The following is a 27,459-nucleotide window of genomic DNA, read 5'->3' as shown; positions in this document are numbered from 1 at the left end:
AGACACATTTAACTTTTTTTTAACTTATTAGTTTATATGAGATAATATTAGTAATTATAACGCTTGTACCTTATACGCATGTTTCAAATGAAACTACTTCTATCAACAAAAATTTCATAGGTTAATCAATAATGAAAAATAAAGTAAAATCACAAAAATACTGAGCTAAAAAAAAAAAATCAAAGCGGAAAGTCCCTTATCCAATGGCAAAATCAAATGATAAAACACATCAAACGATTAGACAATAACTGTCATATTCCTGATTTTGTAAAGGCCGTTTCAAATGTAGAAATGGTGGATTTGGATTGAACCTGATTTTATAGCCCTAAACCATTCACTCGTATGACAGACGGATAAAGTTCAATTATATTTACAACAATGCGTGAACATAACAGACATAATTGGTATTTTTTTTAAATAGGGTGTAGCATTCATCACTGTGTTACAATCTCAATTAAAAACAAAAACAATCAAATGTTTAAATAAGAAGCACACAAATCATCTATCAGGAAACACATTGTATTTTTCTCACATCAATTTATGATTTTTGACAGAGTGAACCCATTACTAGTTTACTCGAATTTTGTCCTGTTCAACATTCCTAATCAATGTTTGCATGATATATAAACATAAGGGTCTTACAAAAGAAGTTATAGTTTGATAACGGCATTTAAATTGTTGGCAAAAAAGAGAGCACACCAAATGGACCAGAGTGATACCGTATTTTTGTCTATGTCTACTAAGAAATGGTTCAAATCTCCTTCAGTATGTGGTTTTAAAATAATGAAAAAAATATCAGTGTACAGCTAAGTACGTGCTTTTATGAAAAGAATCATTTTTGGTACTATTGCAATATAAGGATTGAGGGAAAAAATAAAACATGTAAATGTGTCAACTACAACACAATAACCTAAGAAAAAAGTATTGGAGATTTTGTCTTCCTTTTCAATTATATTCGTGCAAAACAAACAACAAGCTAGACGAAACTTTTTGTCCACTACGATCGAAACGGTTTTGTCCACTACAAAACTCATCAAAGTTGCCACTACGTAACATGAGTTGCACGTTCATATGCGAAGTGCTGTCTTATTTTTATCGATAGAAAATGGTTCTCAAAATTAGAACAAAAAATGAAATCTTTCTAGTTAATAAAGTAAAAAAACTCGAATGTTTATCGGAGACATTAAAATGCAATAAGATGTGCGTTTAAAAGCAGTTTCATAGTGGACAAGCGTTCCCTACAAAACAGTACGTAAATTATGAAAATGATATCATTTTAAAGAATATTTCAGATTGTACTTTTAATCTAATGATAGAGGTATTCAAAATAACTCTAGAAAATAAAAATGATGACAAGTTGATTACATTTTTTAAGGTCTAAAATTCAAACTTTTATTAAAAATCGCCCTCATAACTGACAACAGTATGCATAACCTTTTAATATATACATGTACCTGTTAAAGATATGGAAAATAAAGCAGCTGTCGAGTTCATTCGTTCATTCATGTCTTTATTTTCTCATAATTGAGATACAGTGAATAAATACAATAGTTAAAAGTTTCAATGTTATGTGCGCTTCAAGGTTTTTTTTGGTTGATAAAATGGCGGGAGTATTAGGAATATCCCATATCACAAAAGTGCAGTTATTAATTTCTCGTCAAACTATCTTTGTCGAATTCTCAACGTTTTTCCTACTTCATAATGACATACTATGATATGGACTAGAATTGAATCAGCAGTGGCTTTCGGGGACAGAAATAACACATATAGACACCTGCAATAATGGATTTAAAACACTATTTGCTACATTTACTATGTTTTTATTCAGGATAAATCAATGTTTTTAACAATCTTTATCACAAATCTGATGTAGCGTACCACATGCATTTTGCCCGACAATTATTGCTATATATCTAACTTCCTTTCAAATTGCCTTTTCGCTCAATCCCATATTTTGTGACATTCATAGTTCTTGGGAGTTTTCTGTATTTTAACATAGTTGGTGTTTCAATTTACAAATGTCTTGAAGCCTGTTCACCTTTCAAATTTTATGATATAATAGTATGTAGCTGTTTTCATTAGACATTAGAACTATCAATAAAATATGCATAAACAGAACTGTCATAAGATGTTGAAACGTGATGAATTCATCACCATAATTTTATCATATGCTATCAAATATACGTTTAAGTGTCAATATCAACAAAACACTATCAAGGTACGATTATCTTCTAGTTTTTTAATAACATAATTACGATTATTTTTTTGCGAGTTACGATTATCATACTGAATTTTTCAACGGCAATTTTTAAAGCGCTTAGACAATTCCAGCGCGCCGTTACGATTAAATTAGATGTAATGGTATAGAAAAACCTTGAAGCTATTGACAAAAACATGCTACATTTGAGAAAAATGACTCCAAAGATTTTACCTATATCTTTCGTCGCTATAATGGGATAATCGTAATTTCATTTACGATTATCTCTTTATAACCAGTGTACATAAAATTGTATACACTACAAACAGACAATTAATGTTCATTGATTAGGAAAAAAACACGTTTATTCATATCTTATCGCTTCAATCTGTCCATGAACAGTATGAGAACGCTTTATTAAAATTTAAACCTCTAATTGAGTGTTGATGGTCTATACATGTAGCCATACATAATTGAACGAAACACGATTAATTTAATTTGAAAATTTTCGTACTACGTCAATTTAGATATAGCGCGAACTAAGACAATGTGTATACACTAAACCAATTGAACTCAGGTCATTGCGGGTTTTTGTTATTATAAGAAAAAAACATGTGTTGTTATTTACACAATTAACGCTCCACAAGAATTATGTCAGTTTATTTTTTACGTCGTGCTATTTAATTTGTTAACATAGGGCTGAAAGTCCCATTAAAAGAGAAACTTCCGGGTATGCAACAACAAATAAGTACTGGTAATATTCTGTATTCGTAAAATAAAATAGGATTGTTCAATAACTGAAGCCATCAATATATGCGATACGTTTTAAACACATAGACTACGTTTTCTTTCATTTACGTATGTCCAATCGAAAAGAATAGAAAGGGAGATTGTGTCAGTCTAAGCGTCCATCCGAATATTTGTAACGTACCGTAAAGTAATGTTAAAAAAAAATTGTAACCTAGTACACAGGTGATTATGATGTGAACGTTATATCCTATATGCGAACTAAGGATTCTGTTCTGATATACATTTCGCTTTTCCTTTTGTTTTCTATTAAATTTGAAATTTATTTGAGTGAACTCTGTTCATTCTTGGGTTGAATAATTTATTTTGGTTGATGAAAAAATAATTACTATGAAGAAATGATTCCTATCTTTATTTTAGTGTTATTTTAAACTATGTTTTCAGTTATAACTATATTCCTTATGAAAATGTTAGTCAGACGCAATATTATTTTTCATTTCTATTTTATTTGGACTGTCAATTTTTTGAATGTGCATTGAGTACGTGTGTATTGCCGTCCAACACATCAAAAAGTCATTTATGAACTGAAATTCTATGTACTACCTTGTTGAGATATTTTGCCGACATACACATTAACATGATGTTTGGAAACTATTTTTTTTAAGAAACATCTATATTTAATGGGTGTGTGATTTATGCAAAGGTTAAATATACGTTTTAAATTTATATATGAATGCATGTAGTACATGTGTCCTAAAATTATACATATAGTAAAGACATGACAGCCTAAACTTTTGGAATCCAAATACGAGATTTTTTCACAATGTGATCTAATTCATTCAACACAGACCGTTATAGTACAATAATATTAAGAAAAAAAACTTTAATTTATTTCTAATCGCTTGAATCTGTCCAAATTTCAGAAATATGTTTTGCTTGTAAGTACTAATAGTATATTTGACGTAGTTGATCTATAAGACTTTACACCAAGACTTACAGCAAATGTATTCATGAGCATATGATAAATACCATATTTTGCTGTTCACTAATATTGTAATGTGATTGCATAAAATCTTTTTATTTTCGGGAACAAAAATTAAGCTAAGTCAAAGAAAATTTATCACCGTGACGAGATGGCCATGTTCTTATTTATAGCGTCGCTTTATCTCATTTACCACGTATTAATTTTAATCATTAAAGTATTCCAGACGCAATATTATACAGTGATGACTGATTCATTCCCATATTATATTTCTTGGAGTCAATTCACTATGGGTTCATTGTTATCCTAAAATTTAAAAACGTACTAGTTTCAACGGAAAGTCTTTGTATCATATTGTTGAGATCTTCTGTAAAAAGTAAAATAAAAATTACTGAAATCAAGAGAAAAAATCAAAAAGGAAAGTTCCTAATCAAATGTCAAAATCAAATGCCCAAATTCATCAAACGAATGGATAACAACTGTCATTTTGTTACATACACCTAAGTCTTATGTTTGTAAAATGATCTTTTAGGAAACAGAAACATCTTAATATAAGGAGGGAGTGGACTCCAAATATGCCCAAAAAAATATTCTCAAATAAACAGTATACTTATTTATGCATGTCTATAATACGGGTGTCATATAATTATACATACTAATATAATGAAGACACACAAAAGAGCATTTTTTGTGGATCCAGCTGTGCACGATAATGGTATTAACGCTTAAAAATTTTAGATCTGTCCTTTAGATGTGCTTCATTGGATTATTAATTATCCAGGAACAGTACAGGAAACTTTTTTTATGAAAATGTTAACCTCTGATTAAGTGTTGTTGGCCTATAGCCATACGTACTACAAAACACAATTAATATTATTTGAAAAGTTTCTAACTACGAAGGGATAAACATAGAGCTAACTAATACGATAAGTATACAATGAACTTATTAACCACATGTCACTATGGTTTGCTATTATTTAAATGTTCTTGGTCTTCTAGTATACGTCTGGCGAAGGTTTCGAAAAGTAGGATAGGAGGAAACTCCAATCGTAAATATACTTCCGTGTATGTAACGACAGAATAAGGACTGGTCATGATCTATATTCGCCAACTGGTTTTGTTTTAAAACCATAATGGACTAGAATGATTTTTTTTCTATTTCAAGCTGTTGTTTTTGAAAAAGTATGAAGTAGACATACAATTTGTCTTACAAACAAAATTATCAAAAAAGAAAAAAAATATCTAGCAATACATACATTTTTTTTATAAAAATGCCAGACGCAATAGTATACAGCGAAAACTGGCTTGGATCATTCCCTTATCATAGTTTATGACAGTGTATTCACTATGGGATCATTGTCCGTACAAACATATAAAATAATATTTGTATGTACGAAAAATCCATTTATTATATTGTTGAAATATTCTGTAAACATACACCTTAGCATGATGTTTGTAAAATAATCTTTTAGAAAACATAAAACATCTGTTTAAAAGGGGGAGTGGATAAAAAAAATGCAAAGGTAAAGTACAAGTTTCAAATGACATTTTTCAAAATAATTTTAAAATAAACTAAAAACCTAATGTTTGCATATCTTTGATTAATGTGTCATAAAAGAAGGACATAACTAAACGGTCAAAACTTTTCGTATCCAGTTGTGTAACGCTAACATATATAAGAACTGTCTTTACAATCTGTTTCTTCGACTTGAAAGGTTAACTGAAAAGGGTTGTAATCATACCTTTAATAACTGCGTCTTTTGTGTTTTGAAAACATATATCAATTGCTAATATTTAGTTTGAAGCAAAACGCATTTTTCCTATCATAGTTTGTTTCTGAATAACCACAGGATCATATATATTTGAATGGCTATCTGTCCGTTCGTCCCTGATTAATTCCGATGCATGTTCATTATAAACTACAAATAATAGCTTTCTGACATTTGTTATTAGGCTTTATGTCAGCATGCTAAACCGCACGAAGCAGCTTCAAATTCATCGCTCATTAACTTTTTGTATTTACCAATTGTGTTTATTCTACTTAACATGAGAGAGAGAGAGAGAGAGAGAGAGAGAGAGAGAGAGAGAGAGAGAGAGAGAGAGAGAGAGAGAGAGAGAAAGAGAGAGAGAGAAGTGTAAGTAATACTAAGTATGGTAAAATTAAAATTTCCAAGATGATTTTATAGACTATTCCGGTCTACTGTTGTCTGACTTAGTTTAAACCATTCGCTTTTCATGATATATTTATGTCAGTTCAGTTGCAAAACATATGATACTTGAACGTTTTGTAAACATAACACAATCGAGCAATCAATTTAATTTGTACCTCGGCTGATGATTAATAGTCATCAATGGACAATAATAATTTGATGTGACTGATACAATTTCGCCAATTTCGCCAAATATTCCCTATTCACAAGTAAGAGAAAAATCAAGGTCAACTTATAAGGAATTAAATATTAATCGTTTTAATGTTGTATAATTTCCCCGCGTGAATATCTATGACAAATCAAACCTATAAATATTTATAAAAATGTATCAGACTTCCTATAAAGTTGGGTAGTCTGGGTCATTTCCTTTTAAATTTTACTTTGGGTTTTCCATAATATATCGGGTAAGATAACAAAAATGCGTGCTTAAGTTAAGATTTTAAATAGAAATAAAATTTGTTACATGATAAATAGGAAAAGTAGTTAGATTAGGCAGAAAAAGATCATTGAATAAGGTAAACACAAAAAATCACTCCGATATTAAATCTTCAACTCCATGAAAAATATAATCCAACAGATATTAACAAAAAACAGTTATAGTTTGCACAATACATGAATAAAAATGAATAAGAATGAGCAATAAAAACAATCTTATGGTCCAATTCTATGCATATATTACACAGTTTTACAAGTTAAATCATAAAATACTAAATAAACTTATGACTTTTTTACCCGTTATGTCTGTTTGTTTTGTTCACGCTTCGTTGTCAATATAATGGAACTTGATGAGCCTGTCGTACAGGTGAGAGGTTAAGCGCTATAATACCAGGTTCAACCCACCATTTTTTACATAAGAAAATGCCTGTACAAATCAGGAATATGACAGTTGTTATCCGTTCGTTTGATGTGTTTGAGCTTTTGATTTGGCAATTTGATTAGGGATTTTCCGTTTTAAATTTTTCTCCCAGTTCAGTATTTTTGTGATTTTACTTTTTATGTGAAAAGCACAAAAACAGTTCAGGAACATCAGAATAAGCCTAATCTTAAAAAACAACTCAAGATGAAGATAATAACTTTTGAACATAGTCTGGAACAAATCTATGACATCAATTCACTCAAACGAATGCGTCTACAGCTATACCTGTTTCGGAAACCAGATATAGCAGTTTTAAATTTAATACAAACGACTGCAAGGCAACAATCAAAACTTGTTGCCACAAACGATGCGCTTGCTTTGATACTTCAAAATTTCTTGCTTCAATTTAAAGCAGGTAATGCCAGTGAAACCAATTACCAATGCTCAGGACGGCAATGCAACTAAAATCCGTCGAGAAACGAATTTATAAGACAAAAAATGGTTAACTTGGCTGACTTCAACAATTTACATTTTTTTCTACAATATATATACAGCTCTTAATTGTCACTAGCCTCATAAAGATGTTAACAGATTTAACAGTGAAAATCATAAGATTTGCCTACAATTAAAACAATTCCGTATAACAAAAAGACAAAAGATATGAGATCAACAAACGATGTTCATGGTTTTGAACCTGCACATGATTCAACTAGGCTCTTTGTCTACATTTGTTTGAATTTTAATATTTTCCACATTGAAAGTGTTTAGTGTTATTCTGTTATTATTACAATATAATGTATACGTAAATCATCAATGTCTATAGAAATAATCATAAATGTGGTATGAGTGCCACATTCAAGTCACAATGTTTAAAAACTTAAATATCAAAGGTCACAGAACGGCCTTCCACAATGAGTTTGAGCTCACAACGAACTGCAAGGTATAAAAGGCAACACAATGAGTGTAAAACAATTCAAACAGGATTTGTAATCTATAAAAAGGAAAAAGATGTTATGAACCACGTCAGCAAACGACAACCACTGAACAACAGGTTCCTGACTCAGGCCAAGTGCAAAACAAATGTATAAGATTAAAGCGTTTTAACAGGCACCACATATTACCTGATGCTGTAGTTTACATGTTACATGTATTACCAAAAAGAGGATTTAGGGGGGGGGGGCGGACAGGGGGGCCGGGCACCCCCTATTTGGGAAAAAATTGGTTGCTTTAATAGGAAATCACTGAAGCGTGGCTGGAGCGGGCCCCCTCTTAGGAAGTCAGTGGGCCTCTACTTACAAAAATTCCTGGATCCGCCTTTGTTACGTTCAATCAATGCAGACAAGTACATCTTCTACCCACTTATCTCAATTGTAAGAAAACCAGATGACTTTGAATATTTGGTAGTTTTGGCAAATGCTTTCCATACTAGTCACTGCTGTATTATTTTGTTTTATCAAACATGTTCATCTATCGTACTATAACAAGCTGTTTTAAATCTATTTAAAAATATACAAAAGATGTACGGATTTTGAGCTAAATCTGTATTGGTCAATATTCAAATTTAAATGCATGTAATCTTTGAATATTGTGATAATGTCTTTTGTTTATTGTAATTGTTTAATTAAATATCTAATTAGATAGGTCCCACGCAAGTTCATTCGGTCCATGCAGAAAATATATGGACCAATATCCACTAGGTACTAAAAGTATATGATAAACAAGATAGATTTCCACGAAATTACTTATCAATGTTAAAAACCGTGGTACACATTTTTATTCATGCAGTGCTTTGACTTATGTGACACGGCCTGGGAGTGCAATTTTCTATTTGGTTTGTAAAGTCATTAAAAGGAGAGAAAAGTTATCAAATAGTTATCAAAGGTACCAGGATTATAATTTAGTACTAAGTATTAAACTTTGTTATGTCACTGATAGATGATTAGAGAGTGATAGAGAGAAGGAGGGAGAGAGAATGTTTTATACCGAAGTCATATTTTTTTTTATTAATAAACATGAAATGTATATGAATGCATTCTTTTTATTTACCTGCTCTTGCACTTATTTTTCTGACGATTGTATCGTAACAATAAACACATGAATCCGAGTTTTACATGTATCTGTCCCTTGGTAATATATTGTAGAATGATTGCAGTAATCGCTATTAGTCTAATGTTTTAACTCACCGAGCAAGTTTAAGTTGAAGAGTTGTTTATAAAGCTAAAAAAAACTATATTTCTGGTCAAACGTATTCAAAGGACAAAAAACGTAGATGAATGGTTTAAAATGTCCCCAATAATTTCAAAAATATTTCGATATAGAAAATTGGTTACGGCGTTAAACAAAAAGTAAAATCACAAAAATACTGAACTCAGAGGAAAATCAATACGGAAAGTCCATAATACATGGCAAAATCAAATAACAAAACGCATCAAAAACGTATAGACAAGAACTGTCATATTCTTGACTTGGTACAGGCATTTTCAAATGTAGAAAATGGTGGATTAAACCTGGTTCTATAGCGCTAACCCTCTCTCTTTAATAACAGTCTCATCAAATTCCGTTATATTTACATGATGCGTTAAATAAACAGTCACAATTAATAAAATAGTCAAAATATGGGTACATCAGTCATCATCGCATAACAATTTTAAAAGGGACAATTTAACAGAACACAAAAACATATATCTACGAACACATGGATTGACTTGAGTGTCTGACGTCATAAAATTTGTATACGTCACATAAATTTGTCGTTCAATGTGCATACAAACAGTTTTAAAATTTACATAGGCAATGTAAGCATACAGAGTTAAAAAATCAAAAGTATGTAAGAACAAATTACAGAAATAGACCGAGATTTAAACTAGTCCAAAAGTTATAGGTAGCTTTTATGAGAATCCAAAAATAGTTAATTCCACTACGCGATTGAATGATTTTGACGTTTGTGGTTCAACGTATATAGTAATTCATAATAGAAATATATCATAATGGCATATAAAAGACCAAAATAATACTGACGGGATCTTTTAAAGTACAGAGTCACGTAATAAGAACAAAAGAAATACAAAGAGTCGTATATACAAAACAAACCACCAAAAAATGAAAACCAATACACACAAATTGACGAGTGTAACCAAAGTAACCAAGAGGTGACCAAAACGTTTTGATTATTGGGTATGCTCCTTGACATGAAGAAAGCGCTATGCTAAATACAGCATCTCATCTTCCCTACTTTGCATTATTTAAAAAGAACAAATTTACAAATACCATTATACTAGTATATGCAAGTCTGCATCTTAAGTCTGTTACAGTGTAGCTTGATCATATAACACAGTATTCCGTCATTATCTTGCCTGATCGACTATATAAATAAAAGTGAGCTTTTTGCGTAAGTAAAACACTGTTTTAATTCCTACACATTGTGTATTTTGAAAATGCTGCAATTCAAAGCTTCTGTTTACCTTTCATTATATACTTTCTAAGACCTTAATCACTATTGAACTGCTTTTTAATCATCATGAATTTATGGTATGCACTGCGCTGGAATATTAGATATTAATTTAAAACATTTTTTTTTATCTTTCGTGAATTGCAGATTTTGGTCTGCCGTTCTGATCACCATTGCAAGGCAATCAAAGTTGCAATCATGAAAATCCGATGTTCACTTATCTGTATCACTGATTGTATATGCAGTATTGATAATCTTTATATAACTAAAACTGATAATTTAAAAACATAATCAACGTAGAAATGTTTCGAACCTTTTATGTAAATTATACATTGAAACTGCATTTGAATTTCATAAATGGCTGCCCTCATTTGACAACAATTTTGCCCAAATCTTAATCATTATCTATGAACTACCTTGTATGAAAATGGGTTCCGATTATATTCCAATTATGAGCAATATTTCATGATTATACATCATACGAACGTGTGATGATCATTTTTATAAATTTGTGTCACGTGTAAATTTGTTTTCATTTAACCATGGGTTGGGCATTTATATTCGATTATTTTACACTGCTTGTTCGCGAGGGGTAAAATACGATGATAAATGATTTTTTTCAATTCTAATAGGACACATTCGGTACTTTTTCTAACCGTGAAAGCCCTATACAAACGATACTGTTTTTGCCTTTCCATGTTACCCAATTTTTATAATATTAGTAATAATATATATTTCAAAATGAATGATTTTTTTTAATCGCATTTTTCACTTATATATTTTCGTTTATGAGTAACATAATCATCTTTGATGAAAAATACCCTTGTAATTTGAATTCAAATTAACATAAAGAAAATACATTTTAAATGGCCATATAAATGTTGACATTTAAATAATTAAATTCGAATTGTAAAATTATATTTAAATGACAATGAACCCCTAAACCGAAACCAAAATATAAACGAATTACACAAACCCTAAATATAACCCGGATGAATATGAGAATAAAGGAGGAAGTCCCAAGATTGGGTTTGTGCCGAAGACATTATTGCATAAAAATATATTTGGATAGGCCGGGACACATAACAATTCTAAAGAATTAAGCTTGCTTAAGAACGATGACACAGCAAGAAATAGTCCATCCAGCATATCATATAAAGCAAATATGGTTGTGCAATCTAAACCAAAAAAAGATATGTCGAAAGAAATTAATGAAGGGGTATCAAAAGTTAGTTATGAAAATAGGCATTATTGAGTTAAAAACACTAAATACGCAATTGGTAATTACTACGGTTGATGCTGATATTTGCGTTTTCGTCGTTGAAATGTATCACAAAATCACAAAGAAATTATTTATGTAGCTTTTTTTATTTTCAAAGCAATAAAAGATGTATCAAATTGGTATATTATTTAATAGTATGAATGTAAATACTAGCAACAAAACAATGCTAATCTACTTTAAAAAATGAAAATAACACATTAAAAAAGGCCTTGAGTCCGAAGTGATTTTGCTGGTTTAATTGCATCAGGGATGACCAAAACCAAATATTTGAAAGCAAAGAATGTATAATAACCGAAACATTTTAAGGGCTATATAACTAAAAACAAGATACTAAAATAAGTGTCATATCCCTCAAACTTACGGAGGGAGTTGAAACTATACATTTTTTGATCATTTATAAATTTATAAATAATATAAGTCACAATTAAGGAAATGCTTTTTATGAATCATGTCAATGCTGAACAGATGATATTGATAATCTGCAAGCAGTGGTATTGACCAACTTCTGCATAAAATGAAATCAAAACTTTGTACATCTCATGCGTCCTAAACGATTTTCTGGATAAAACCGCCAGAAACGCCAAAAAGCCGGATAATTGAAAGCCAATAATGTGCACGACGGAAAAAGTTGGAGAGATATAAAACACTAAAAGCCATAAAATTAATGGCTTTTCCATCTGACGTCAACTTCGCCTGAGGAAGTTGAAACATTAGATTCTTAATATTTTCTATATTTATCAATGGACAATTTAAGAAAGATTTGGGTCGGTTGATAACAAAACTTTTCTTACGCCCAGGAGTAGATTACCTTAGCCGTATTTGGCACAACTTTTTGGAATTTGGGGTCTTCAATGCTCTTCAACTTTGTATTTGTTTGGCTTTTTAACTTTTTTGATCTGAGCGTCACTGATGAGTCTTATGTAGACGAAACGCGCGTCTGGCGTATTAAATTATAATCCTGGTACCTTTGATAACTGTTCGACAAAAGAGATGATTTCAGATTTCCAATTGTGAAATTTCCATTTCTAAGAAACAACATTCCAGCAGCACCTGCATACGGGTTATATATCTTCCAATTGATACAATATTCCCGTGCTTGTATTTCCTATCGTGATTTTCTTGATAGAGGGTTGCTGCTCACAAGGCATCTATTAAACCAAGAGATCCAAATGGTGAAGTTGAAATCATCCCTTCGTAAATTTTACGGACGCAATCACGAGTCGGTTGGTCGTTATGGAATAACCGTTTCAATGATGATATCGGTTATGTTCCTTACGTTGTAACTACAATCCATTTACCTTTTATGAATGTGACCTACCGAATTGGACTATTTACCAGATTTGTTATAGCATGAGAAACACGACGGGTGGAACATGTGAAGCAGGATCTGCTCACCCTTTCGGAGCACCTGAGATCACCCTAAGTTTTTTTAGTGGGGTTCGTGTTGCTTATTCTTTAGTTGTCTATGTTGTGGCATTGAACTATTGTTTGTCTGTCAGTCTATTTCTTTTTTAGTCATGACGTTGTAAGTTTATTTTCGATCTATGAGTTATACTGTCCCTCTAGTATCTTTACCCCCTTTTGCATGTGATCTTTTTGAAAAAGACATTTTATTTCTATCCATATTCTGTTTTAACACTTCCGATTTCTTATTTTTTTCTGTCTTAAAAATATGAGTGAAATAACATAAACAAACTACCGGTATTATGCAGCGCCATGACACAGCTTCTACATACGAAAAACATTATAACCTACTAACAACGATATCATTCTGACAAAGTTATGGTTAGCTGAATTGGATTATTCATTTATTGTCCCCCTTGGTCTTATATCTGCTCAGGTTTTCAGTATCTAAGAAAATAAGATGTGATACGATGCCAGCGATACAACGGAATACAAAATGAAACTCTCATAATCAATAATAGGTAAAACTTCATAAATATGTATAAAAATTCAAACACGATAGACATTAAGAAAAGACAACATCCCAAACATCGGCCATAAAAACCGATATTATTCATATGCATGAAATTCTAATTTAGATTAAACACAAAATCTTAAACAATAAATAAATCTAAGAATGGAAATGGGGAATTTATTAAAAAGACAACAACTCGGCAAAAGAGTAGAAATCATCCCAAGGCCGCAAATAGGTCTTTAACACAGTGAACAAGTCTGCACCCGGACGTTTGTTTAAAAATGTTTTTATAAAGTTTATGTAAATGAAACTGTACTTTACGTCTTTTAATGTAAAATTGAATTACAATATTTCCATAACTTGAAAGTCTAAATAGACATTGAAGTCTATCACATGGTGTACACAATAATTTGTTTTTAAAGATTTATGTCTTGACATTGAAAATGTTTGTTACATCACTCCAATTTTTATTGTGATATTGTTCATGACACTGAAGTTCTTCATCAACAATATTCATACTTTTGGGCTATCGAAAGGACACAAACACCCCATAAATAAAATCCAGGAAGGATCTATGAGTTTCAATGCCAAGAGTAAATATAAGCACTTTTTAACAATTTAACTTACAAACATGCAAAATTCTGAATTAATTTTATATCCAGGACATTAAGTAAACTATGCATACTGTAAACTGTGAATTTATGCTAAGTCATAATATTAAAGGCACAGGATTCTATCGATCTTCATTAAATCTTCATAAAACTTCATATTTGAGTTAATGTGTTTAAAATCTGTGAAATAAAGCAAATTTGGTTAGCTTCTAAATGCTCCACTTTTTCGCCCTATATAATGTTAATAAACGTTTTCAATTGTATAACAATGAGTTATTGATAATTGAATCATTCAATCGAATGGTTAATCTTTGTTTCACTTTCAATGTTGACATTCTTTTCCCTTTAATAAATACATGTCATTTGGTAATCAATCTCTTAACAGATTTAGTGAGATCGAACTATTCACTTACTTATTCCGAAAAATTTGAACCATACTGGCTGCTTAAAGTGAATTATTATTTTACCTTTGCACTTTAATTAATAACTGAAAAAAAATCATATCTTAATTCTTTTTATATATCTCGTAAATAATGCCTCTTTAACAAAGTTAGACAAGTAATACGTTTTCTTTAATATGGCGTTTGTCAATATTTCCTATGTTTATTCTTTTCATTACTAAAGTAAACGGTGCCAATTTAAATTCACTGTCCATTTGTAAGATTTTCTGTCATCATAATATTTTCAGTCTTTGATTTGAAGAGTTGGTTCATTGGCACTGATACCACATCTTCTTATTTATGTGTAAAATTTAATAACGAAAAAGTAGTACAAAAAACATTTAAACAATGCATTTGATGTTTTCACTATTCAATTTTTTATAAGCAGCCATTGTCCGTGCATACTGACTAGATGTGATGTATTATGATGTGTAAAGAAGCCTTAAGAGACTATGGTATATAAATATGGCTTTGTAGAGTGAGGATTATTTTTACGTGTTGCTTTACATAAAAAAATAAAATAAATTATATAATTTTATTTAATGAATTGAGTTTAACGAAAACGTAAACACTAGTTATTTTTATCAATGACAACTGACCTATATTAGTGAAAATTTTCATCTATTTTTATAAGTCAGGGAATCACCTATCCTTTTTAAATTATAGAGTCAACGGTGGGTAGTCAACCGTCCTAGGTCATTTGTCACTATAATGACTTTGATAGGATGTATTTAAGGTTAGCAGTACTTATGCATTTATTTCAATTACGTCTGAATAAGTTCCTTTTTTGTAATGTGTATTTGGTAATTATTTTTCGTGATTAATATTTATTACAGAAAGTACCGTTTTTTTTTCAGTAAAACTAGAAAATTAAATGTCAGTGTTACAATTATGTTAAAGACACGATAATAAAACTTTTTAAAGTAGAATTGTGCATTCGGTTGATAAAAATCAGTTAACAAAAAACACTAATGTAGTAAAGCAATCTAAAATCGTTAAATTTAGAAACGGCAATACATTAACACTAGTTATTAGAATTCCGACTGACTATCTGTTAAAAAACGTCCACCATAGTTATCAAACAAAGTGTTAATTTAGAAATAAAGCATTTGAAGTATCAGATTAACAGATGGAATTTTGAAGACATAAAGCAATTGCATTAATTGCAAACTACAATACGATGGTTGTGACCTCAGTTGTGATATTCCTCAAATTGAGATCTTCCTACGGTAAAGTGCAGATAAGTCAAATGTTAATGCCATGACTATTGTATGTTGAAAAGGACCTTGAAATAAACTAAAATTTTGTTAAAAAAATTACTAAAATTTACATTATCTGCAAGCTGGGTAGTTTCACAGATACATTTTGCTCAAGGAATTGTTACAAGCTATGATGATTTTTTCGGAGCAACACGCAAACTCAAAAATACATTACTGTTTCAATGATTAGATGTAACTGAAATAATTTGATTTATTTATAGTAAGGAAAGATTAAGTTTCCATTCATAAGATGATATAAGATGAAATTTTAAAAAGATATAAAGTTTACTTAAATTTTTAAGATATTATTTTTGGTTGATGTATCCATTTTTGTAATTTTTGTAATGCATTGTTAATTATCATCAGGTTGTAAATATATATCCCGTGATTTTTATAGAAAATTAATATTGATGGGGACCTTAACCACAGGGACAGAAAATAGTTAGTATGATAGAGGGACGAAAGATACCAAATGGACAGTCAAACTCATAAATCGAAAATAAACTGACAACGCCATGGTTTAAAATGAAACAGACAAACACACAAGTGATAGTACACATTTACATAACATAGAAAACTAAAGAATAAATAACAAGTATAGTTTCCCACAGAATTTATTAGAACGTTTACCTTATAAATGGAAGTAAATGGTTATTGCCAAATGTTTTATAAGCAGATGCGCTAGTAAATGTAGACAGGCGTGTTATATATATGAATTAATAGTTTGTAACAGTGTACTGAATGCTGAAATCAGGCTTTCTGAATATTATGCGAACAGATTTTCATAAAGATCGTTTTCGCACAAACTTAATTATTTATTTACACATACATTTTTCAAAACTATCTGCAAAAGATAACAGTTATACTCAAAGAAGTTAACTGATAGTGCACATTTCGTATCCTTGTCATGTATAATATCTTACTCTACGGGAATGTAGTATGGTGTCAGTAAGAAATTGACCTTTGAAAAAATTGAAACAATACTACCTGCACCCTTTTTCAGTTATTTGTAGAAACAGTTACATTAATAAGCAAATTTCGGTTCTGGTTAAGGTATATGAGGTCAAATATAATGTGACGACCAAACGCTCAAAACTTTAGTGACACATCATGGTGTCTGTCTAAAAAAAATGGCACACAAAAAGCAAAATAAAATCATTCCTTTGTCACACAAGTCACATTTTGCATGACATCAATTGATACCAGTGTTCAAAAACACAATGTGCTAGGCCAGGTAGTTGAATGAGAAAGTCTGAATCTTGAACTAGCTACATTATGTGACTAGTGATCTTTCCTTGAAAACTCACTAAAACTTAGTAATGAATTATGTTTAATATATTACAGATGTTTTAACTTGTAAATCAATTAGAATATATAAAGAAACAATCTTGACTGAATCGAATGAGATGCAAAAAGGATCAAGATCTGATTAGCCAATAGGTTAAGCATGACATGCTATCCACATACCACCCAGAAATAATCTAGCCACACCCGAATCAGGGAGAAATGAGATTTACAAACCTAAAATTCGGTTCTCATGACAGTTATGTGGGATATATGGAATAAACAAAATATCTTTCTTTCGTTATTCCGATTTACAGTCTTTTCAGAATCTTATGTATAGTAAATACACATGCCTGCTTTTTAAATAACAGGATACATCAGTCAAATTTTTCTATGTGACATGTCTTAGCTTTAATCATTTATACAACAGCTTAACATTATGGATTCATTTATTGTTTGCAATTCCATATTGTCCTTTATATATCATTATATATTTAAAAAAAATCTAATTTCTAGTACACATACTGACGGCAATTCACAAAGTACAGGTAGTTAGCATCTGCAATAATAACTGTCAAACTTATTTCATTCATAGTTGCATGTATTTTCATAGTCATGGGAGCACAAAATATGTGTTGAAGGAATTGTATTACAAGTTGAATATCTAAAAGTCGTAGGTCCACATCAAGACAATCGTAACAAAAAATGATGAAAATGTATTTCTTTTAATAAGATGAAGCATTACCACTGAGGGAAACGCGTCGGTTGTTGCTGGATTACTTTTTTTACTTCGTTGCACGATTTATTTTTTCTGTCTAATATATTGCTTCGACTAATTGGTTTTCAACCTCATTTGCCATAGCACTTATTTATGTTTTTAAAATAAAAGTGAAACTTTCCAATAATGCATACTAGTTGGTTGACCAATATGTTATGTTTAAATGACAATGTATTAATCAGTTTATTGTTAAGTAGTATTTGGCGGTTTTAGAGGCCAACCGCAACTGATATATTAAATAAACAATAGTTAATGAATCATAGAATGACTATATGACTGAATGCAAATTTACAATCAGAATGTTACGTTAAAAAAATACGCGTTTGCAAAGCTCCTAGGCACAAAAACAATTGGTAATGGGATGAAAGTGTTCATTAGCTAAAATGAAAGGGCATATTTATAAAAAAGAAAAAGAAAGGAAAATAACAAAAATGCTGAGCTCCTGAGAAAATTCAAAACGGAAATTCCCCAATCAAAAAGCAAAATCAAAAGCTCAAACACATGAAACGAGTGGATAACAACTGTTATTTTTTTTTTATTGTTTGCAAGTATAACAATACTATTTCGTACAATATTGTAAGAATGGTATCTATGATGAGGATACGGTCTTATTTATCTTAAGAAATAATTTATAAGCATGTCAATATAAATATGTTATCTCATTCAACGATATGACATAAGAAAAGATTGCTTTCAACAAAAATATTCAACATATCACCTTTTTATAACTTCGCAAATAAAGTATGACTTAATATGGTGTTACAACTGTATATAATTTTGTGACAAAATATGCAAACAATTACTTAACATTTTCGTGGAAAACTATCTTGTGTAATCCTATATCTAGCATTTAGTATATGTTATTAACAAATTGAATACAATGACATAATTTACTTGCAGGGTACGTTTATATTCAGTTGTATTAATTTAATTAGCCGAATACATTAAATAAAAATCCAATATCGGAGTTTCAAAAGGTTCATTTACATTTAAACAATGACGCATGTTATAAGGTTTTAAACAGATTGTCACGTTTTGACAGATGCACGTATTTTCTTGTATATTAAATGAACTAAAGTTTGAATAATGTGCCAAAGATTATTTCATTGTTTTGAAAATATTACTGATTCATAGATATATGTTTTTGGATTGACTTCAGGCACATACTTTGAAGACTACCTTTCGTAGATTAAAATTTGTTCCGATTAATATATTCAATAACTTGTATACTATAATGGTGAATAGTTTTATATATAAGCAACATTATGTACAAGACTCTAGATGATTTAGAGCTGTATATATTATATAGACAATATGACTGTTGAATTGCTGAAGTAATCCCCGATTGTAGGAGTTGGTCTATTTAGAAATTATCTGAAATGTTCTGTCCATCTTTTACCTTGTTCACTGTATGATATTTTACATAAACCTTAACTTATCGTTTACCAGAACATAAAATGGCGCTCAGGTTTTTCTACACACACGTTTTATGATTGTATATAAATAAACTCATATATACCAGGATTAGATTTTGTACATACGCCAGACGCGCGTATTGCTCTTTTGTCGTTGCATTCCATTTTATTCAAGTCATGCCTTTATTCAAATTTCAGTGTACTTGGTAGTATTCGTTTTGGTCTAAACATGCTTAGGACATTGTGATTTTGCATTATTTAATTTCTTGATGCTTTTTGTCGAGCCTTCGACTTTAGTCGAAAAAGCGATCCTAAGCGATCCTACTTTCCGTCGTCGTCGGTGTCGTCGTCGTCGGCGTCCACAAATATTCACTCTGTGGTTAAAGTTTTTGAAATTTTAATAACTTTCTTAAACTATACTGGATTTCTACCAAACTTAGACAGAAGCTTGTTTATGATCATAAGATAGTATCCAGAAGTAAATTTTGTAAAAATAAAATTCCACTTTTTCCGTATTTTACTTATAATTGGACTTAGTTTTTCTGCGGTGAAACATTACATTCACTCTGTGGTTAAAGTTTTTAGAATTTTAATAACTTTGTAAAACTATCCAGGGTTTGTACCAAACTCGAACAGAAACCTGTTTATGATCATAAGATAGTATCCAGAAGTATATTTTGTAAAAATAAAATTCCATTTTTTCCGTATTTTACTTATAAATGGACTTAGTTTTTTTCTGTGGGGAAACATAACATTCACTCTGTGGTTAAAGTTTTCAGAATTTTAATAACTTTCTTAAACTATCCTGGGTTTGTACCAAACTTGGACAGAAGCTTGTTTATGATCATAAGATAGTATCCAGAAGTAAATTTTGTAAAAAAAATAAATCCATTTTTTCCATATTTTACTTTTAAATGGACTTAGTTTTTCTGCGGTGAAACATTACATTCACTCTGTGGTTAAAGTTTTTAAAATTTAATTAGCCTTCTTAAAATATCCTGGGTTTGTACCAAACTTTGATAGAAGCTTATTTATGATCATAAGATAGTATCCAGAAGTAAATTTTGTAAAAAGATAACTCCATTTTTTCTATATTTTACTTTTAAATGGACTTAGATTTTCTTCCAGTTAACATTACATACAGTCTGCAGTTAAAGTTTTCAAAATATTTAATAGATTCATTAACTATCCTAGATTTTTACAAAACTTGGACAGAAGCTTCTTACAATCAAAAGATAGTATCAAGAGGAATATTTTTATAGATTTTTTTCCTCATTTTTGTTGAGCCTGGGATTTACAGCAAAAGTAGGCGAGACACTGGGTTCCGTGGAACCCTTTCAAATTTTTCTTATAATAATAATATTTCCCCAGATTTAAGATGTTTGTTCCAATCTGTATGTGTCTTTTTTGTTTCAGTTCAATACTTTCATTTTGGAATGTTTCAGAGATTTCTTTGCCCCATTTATTCTTTGTGTTCTTCCTGATTCAAGTTTACCAACAGATGTTATATATTTCAAATCGAGGTTGTGTATACTAAATGTGTTTTTCAAACTGTTTCAACGATACATACTAGTAGTAGTAGTGTGTTCTTACCTTTAAGTTTAAGTTTAAGTTTGAGATTAATGTCAGTTGTAACCAAATAATAATCACTTTCAACATCAGTTCATCTCTTAACCAACATCCAGAAGAGATTGTCCCCATATTCCCTTATTTTGATTTAATTGATTTGATTCTTGTCCTTTGGATAGGAGAGCACCATGTAAATTTACGAATGCTACGTTGTTGAAAAATGGTCCCTGCTTCATGTTTTTGTTATGCTAAATAATTCTGCTATTCTTTTACCACCATTTTCATTCAAACGTCTATATCCACGATTTCAATATAGCCGGGGACCAGCTTTGCAAGCAACATGACGTGTCCATATACCATGCATCTGTATGCCTATGTCATAGTCATGTCTGAGACCGTGTGACACCCAGTTTAGATCCGACACCTAGAGAAGGATTCCATATTTGGTCACATAGGTCTTACTGCATGAGAGGATATTACTGGAGGCAAAGGCTTTAACTAAAAACTTTTTTTTGCATAGAAATTTAATATCCAGTGGTGAAGCATAAAGCGAGTTGGTCAACTAAAACAAACTTGATTTGTAACTTCCTATTTAGTCCCTCGCAAAATAAGTAAGAATCATATCAGAATGTTTAAATTACTATTTTTTCCATATCCCAGTTTACAGAGTTACATCCAGCACACACTGTGAACACATTCTACAACAATATATATCATTTACCACAAATATCACCAATTATTCTGATGATGTCTGTCGGTTTTATAAATTATTTTTTTTTTTAAAAGTTGATAGTATTTCCGTATGTTAAGGGCCCTATTCTTGATTGTGACATTTTTTACAAGTATGGATTTGCACGGCAGTTGATGAATGCATTGCAGTAGACCATTACCCTGTCAAAACACTTAGGTTGGAGTACTAAATGGATGAGATTCACATTCACTCATGTTTTTGTTTGTTATCTTGTTTTTTTTGGTTTATTATTTTTTTTAATTAAACATTGTTTAACTACTGTTGCTTTAATTTAAGAGGTCATCAATATAGCGTATCTAATGATTCTTTTTTATAACTGATTTGAAATGCTTAATAAACTCTTGACACAGAGAATTGTATTTATGTAATTTTGATATCAAAAGGGGAATAATTCTATGTTATACCATATATTTTACCATTGGCAGAAAAATCATAATGGTCAAGCTAGTATCCTTGATTTAGAACTAGTTGGTTTATTATTGAGTAAAGATATTTTATTGTAATAAGGTCTGTAATAAAATGGAAAGAATGAGCTTTCAAGTCAATGAGAGTGTATTATTAATGTTCATCTGGTTGGCATGAAATAACCAGAGACATTCTAAAGTTCTTTCTATTTTATTATACACACCGTAACTTGCTTAATCATTTGAGAAAATTTATAAAAACAAGAGTGCACACACTGAAATGTCTCGCCTTCTTTACTAATCATTGATATTATGTTGATAGTCCTAGGTATAAAGCTTTATTACAACTGTCACATAAACTTAACATTAACCAAGATAGCTAAAAATAATGAGGTCAAGATCAGATGAACCATGCCAGGCAGACATTTACAGCTAACAATGCTTCCGTACAACAAATATAGTTAACCTATTACTTATAATTTAAGAAAAATAGACCAAAACACAAAAACTTAACACTGTGCAATGAACCGTGAAATTGGGGTCATGGTCAAATAAAACCTGCGGGACTGACATATAGATCATAATATATTTCCATACACCAAATATAGTTGACCGTTGGCATATAATATTAGATAAAAAGACCAAAACTTAAAAACTTAACTTTGACAACTGAACCATGAAAATGAGGTCAAGGTCAGGCAACATCTGCCCGCTAGACATGTATACCTTACAGTCCTTCCATACACCAAATATACTAGCCCTATTGCTTATAGTATCTGAAATATGGACTTGACCACCAAAACTTAACCTTGTTCACTGGTCCATGAAATGAGGTCGAGGTCAAGTGAAAACTGTCTGACGGGCATGAGGACCTTGCAAGGTACGCACAGACCAAATATAGTTATCCTATTACTTATAATAAGAGAGAATTCAACATTACAAAAATTCTTAACTTTTTGTCAAGTGGTCACTGAACCATGAAAATGAGGTCAAGGACATTTGACATGTGACTGACGGAAACTTCGTAATATGAGGCATCAATATACAAAGTAAAAATATAAACCTTTTAAAGAAGTAAGCTAACGCCGCCTCCGGATCACTATCCCTATGTCGAGCTTTCTGCAACAAAAGTTGCAGGCTCGACAAAAAATTACAGCTTTCTTCAATTTTTTCGTGTGTGCGCTCATGTGTGCCCGTTGTATTCTTCAAGACCAATAACAGATAACCTATACATAATCTTCATTAAACAGACAAGGACTGCAGAGGCATGGTCAAAACATTTCCATAGAAATGAGATGTGCTACTGCAGATCAAATATGATTGTTTTACCAAAAGTTCTTTCCTTAAAACTGGTCCAAGACTAGTAAACTTGTCAAAAGTTTCACAAATTCAATTTACTATTAGTGAGGGACAAGTTCCTTAAAATATCCATGGAAATAAGATATACCAGTGAAAAAGCACTTGTTGATTTCCATAAACTGATTTAGACGCAAATTTTATAGATTTAGTAATATACAAACAAAACCTCCCCTGGAATAAACACTTTAGAGTTATGATAGGGGAGGCAAGAATCAGTGATTTATGACAATGTGTAAAGGCTTCGAACATTTAGTGAAAAAGATGTTTGCAAGGTAATTATGAATGTAAATTAATACAAAAATTATATTATGACTGATAATTATTATGTCAAATGTTCCTTACAGTTAACAAGCAATAAAATAACAACATGTTTAAATTCAATTTTATTACTTTAAAAGTTTATACCAAAATCTTTATTAACTATTTTTTCAATAACTGGCAGACTTCAGAATAGTCTGTTACTTCTCTGAATGGTATTATTCCACATAAACAGGATAAGCACAAAATATTCATTCATCACAATTTTCACTGGTTATTCTTACATTTAAATATTAATGATCTGAAGCCATTTATTTGTAGCTTTAAAATGTACTACATGTTCTGATGTTCAAACTAACATTTATTTGCACAGCTCAACTTTATTGTAAAGTTCCTGGTTTGAAATTTTTAATTTTTTAGTTTTGAACTTATGGAAAAAATATTGAATATTCACTACCAAAGTTCAGAAAAGTATGGCTTTTTGTAAATATAAATGGAAAGTTACAATGAATAAATATAAGTTGCATATCAATGTATAATTCAAATTTGAAAACGAGAAAATTTTGTTATTGCATATTTAATAGAAAACAACTTTATAAACATCCAGTCCTTCCTTCCCTATCATTACTTATCATTCTCAACATTTTTTCAATCTCGCCACTCCATTTAAAAAAATAAATAATGTTCATAGTACTAAACCAATAAATAATTTATTGTCAATGATGACCAATAAATTACTAGGAATTAAATTATATACAATCAATATGATTTTATATAACTTCTATATACAAATATGACAAAACAAAAAAGTATTGCAATTAAAATGAACATTATTGTGGGGCAAAGGAATGGACAATGACAATAGTGAATACCTCCTTCATCTATGAAAATATCTAACATAAACATAACTAAAAGATCTGATTATAATAAAGTTTTATAGATGCACATAGAAATTTATTAAGCAAATTTATTTTATTATTGGCCCCTTATATTCTGCATGTTCTACAGTAATACATGTTAAAAATTCAACATAAGATAAGACTGATTTTCAAATGATACAAACTATGAAAGAAAAAGGTTTGACTTAACCATATTCATGGTAAACACTTTCTAATTTAAAATCCCAACTATCAATTAGTACATTGTGTAGTAAACTTTAACATCAATAACAATTAGATTTTCTTGATAAAAGTGACTTAAAATAATACATACAATTCAAAGATGTGGTATCATTGCCAATAAGACAAGAGTCTCGATGATGTGGCTGTTAGCAACTATAGGTTTTGGTACAATCTTCAATGACAAGACTCCAAATGTGAGACATGTGTTAGGTTGAAACAACACACACTTTTATGCATCTTTAAGATCTAATGCCCCTAATATCATGTGATATGTTTCATACAAAGATGTTTTCTTATATTCCTTGACTTGCTGTGTCATAACTTAAGTAGTTTTACCTATCTTTGACTGACACTTCATTTTATTTTAAATAGCTTAATCAAATGCTATGTATTGTAAAGTAATGATCGCCTGTTAACAGTGACATGACATTGTTCAAGTCTTAAGGTAGAAATTCAGACATTCCTGGTTGAACTCCTTTCAATATAAAATGACAGATCATTTTTTCAAAGTTTGATGTTCAATATAAATTAAATATATGATGATCTGGACACCAAGCATTAAGATCACATAAACAAAAGATTTATTATACAAGGACAATCTTGTAATGTATATATGTATATTGATGGAAGTGAATGTTTGCTTAAAAAATCTAATAAATGATAAATTCCTACATAGAAAAGAGTTAAGCAAATGAAGTTGATGGAAACTTTTGATAAATAACCAGCACACCATTATTCTCAACAATTCATCTGTATTCTATACAAATGTCTGTCAATTCAGACACATTTATAAATAAACACACATATAAACTGCAATATTATACTCTATATCTATACAACAAAGCACCAATATTTATATACACTTTAGAGAACATGTAATACATATTCAAATTATGATTATGGTGTAACACACTGATATGAATAAAATCTATGTAATGAATCTATGATTTCAACAACTTTTCAATTGATATAAATATATAGCAAAGTCATGGTTTGTTGTTGTAAACTTCAAAGATAGCTTTGACTTAAAGATGACACAAGAGGTATAAAATGACTTAAGGTTTTCTGGTCACTGGTTTGTGACATGTTGGAGGATTTGCCAATAAGAAGTGTAGATAAATGAACTGACTAAAATGACCCATACATCTTTCCATTTTTTACTCTGCACTAATATGAAAATTAATAAATGCTTTGCTATAATTAAACATAAATGCCATAAAAATGTCATAAAAAATATGGTTCTATAAAGAAAAATGTGAAATGAGTTTTTTTCCCTTTAAATTCCAAATTCTATTCAAACAAATAGTTTTTTTCCAATTTCACATCACATTGAATTTATCCAGTCTGTCTAATTTCAGCAGAAATACCACACTTTATTTAACAGACGGTCATTATATGTCTAAATAGTTGGCCAGTATATATTCTAAGTAAAGTAAAATCTAGTAAAGATGTAAATTCTTTCTGTATGCCTGATGGATTTCTTAATAAGAATGAAAAGCTTGTTCAACTTGGCTTAAAATTATAACAACATGTGTATATTCAAAAGGTATACCAAATTTGTAATAGGTAATAGTGATTTTTAAGAACTTTTCTCATGAAGATAAACTGGTGTACAATCAATATTAATATTAAATTGGCAGCTATTTTTAAATAATACCCATTTACTTTGACTAGTGACGCAAAAAATTTCCTTAATAAATAACATCATACTATGATATTATTTTCATCCCCTTATACTTAGTATCTAAACATGATTATAATTAACGTATAGTCCTTCATTTATGGTACCTCTGAAATAGTCTCATTAAAACTCATGCCTATGTAATTCATATACAAACAAAAATGGTCACTTATAACGTTATATAAACACAAACTTTTCAATTTCCATATTTCCCATTTGTGAATAATAATTTAAAATTTCACATTGTTTACACATTTTTCAAAATGCCCTTGCATCATAATGCTCTATGGTAACCTTTTCCTGACCTAATGTATAATGTACAAGTTGGTCTATGATGATTTAGTAAAACGATGTCCAATAATCCAAGCTGCATCATGACTGACTTGAGCCACTTGGATTATCATGATAAGTTCCGTGTCCTGTGTAGTTATTAGAATCAATCTGAGTCGTCCCCTTCCGTTGAGTAGTCTGAATCACTATCATCATCTTTTTCTGCATCTTCATCTTCAGATATGTCCCATTGTGGATGATCTTCTATAATCTTAGCATCCTTAACGTCAAGCTAAAGATAAAAATAATTATATAATCTTAGCATCCTTAACATACTTAACATCAAGCTAAAATGGAAATTAAGTATAGAGTGGGGTGCTCATTTTCACCATATCTTTCCATGTTTTCTTCAGTTTATGTTCAGGTCTTTATGTTTTTCAAGTATACTGATATTTCTATATGAAGATAACTTCAAATGCAAAATATTCTTAGCTTGAAACGTGTTTGTTTTGAGTAAAATCATCTCAAAAGTTGGATTAAAGGGTGTTTGAAATTTCCTATTTTTTTGTCAACGGGGGACACATATTCGCTGTTGTTACATACCTATTTAAAACCAAAT

General features: G+C 30.3%; 1 protein-coding gene across 1 annotated transcript in view; it reads right to left on the bottom strand.

The window, feature by feature from the left end:
• Positions 1–23,880: 23,880 nt before the first annotated feature.
• Positions 23,881–27,459, bottom strand: part of LOC134688382 (translocation protein SEC63 homolog) — a 28,356-nt gene continuing 24,777 nt past the window's right edge. The window contains exon 19 of the mRNA XM_063549065.1: positions 23,881–27,132. Coding sequence (XP_063405135.1) covers positions 27,007–27,132 — 126 coding nt within the window. The 3' untranslated portion in view covers positions 23,881–27,006. The remainder of the gene's footprint in view (positions 27,133–27,459) is intronic.

Source organism: Mytilus trossulus, chromosome 10, assembly GCF_036588685.1.
Source record: "Mytilus trossulus isolate FHL-02 chromosome 10, PNRI_Mtr1.1.1.hap1, whole genome shotgun sequence".
In the NCBI taxonomy this organism is placed as follows: Eukaryota; Metazoa; Mollusca; class Bivalvia; order Mytilida; family Mytilidae; genus Mytilus; species Mytilus trossulus.
This window is presented reverse-complemented; position numbering and strand designations above follow the sequence as displayed.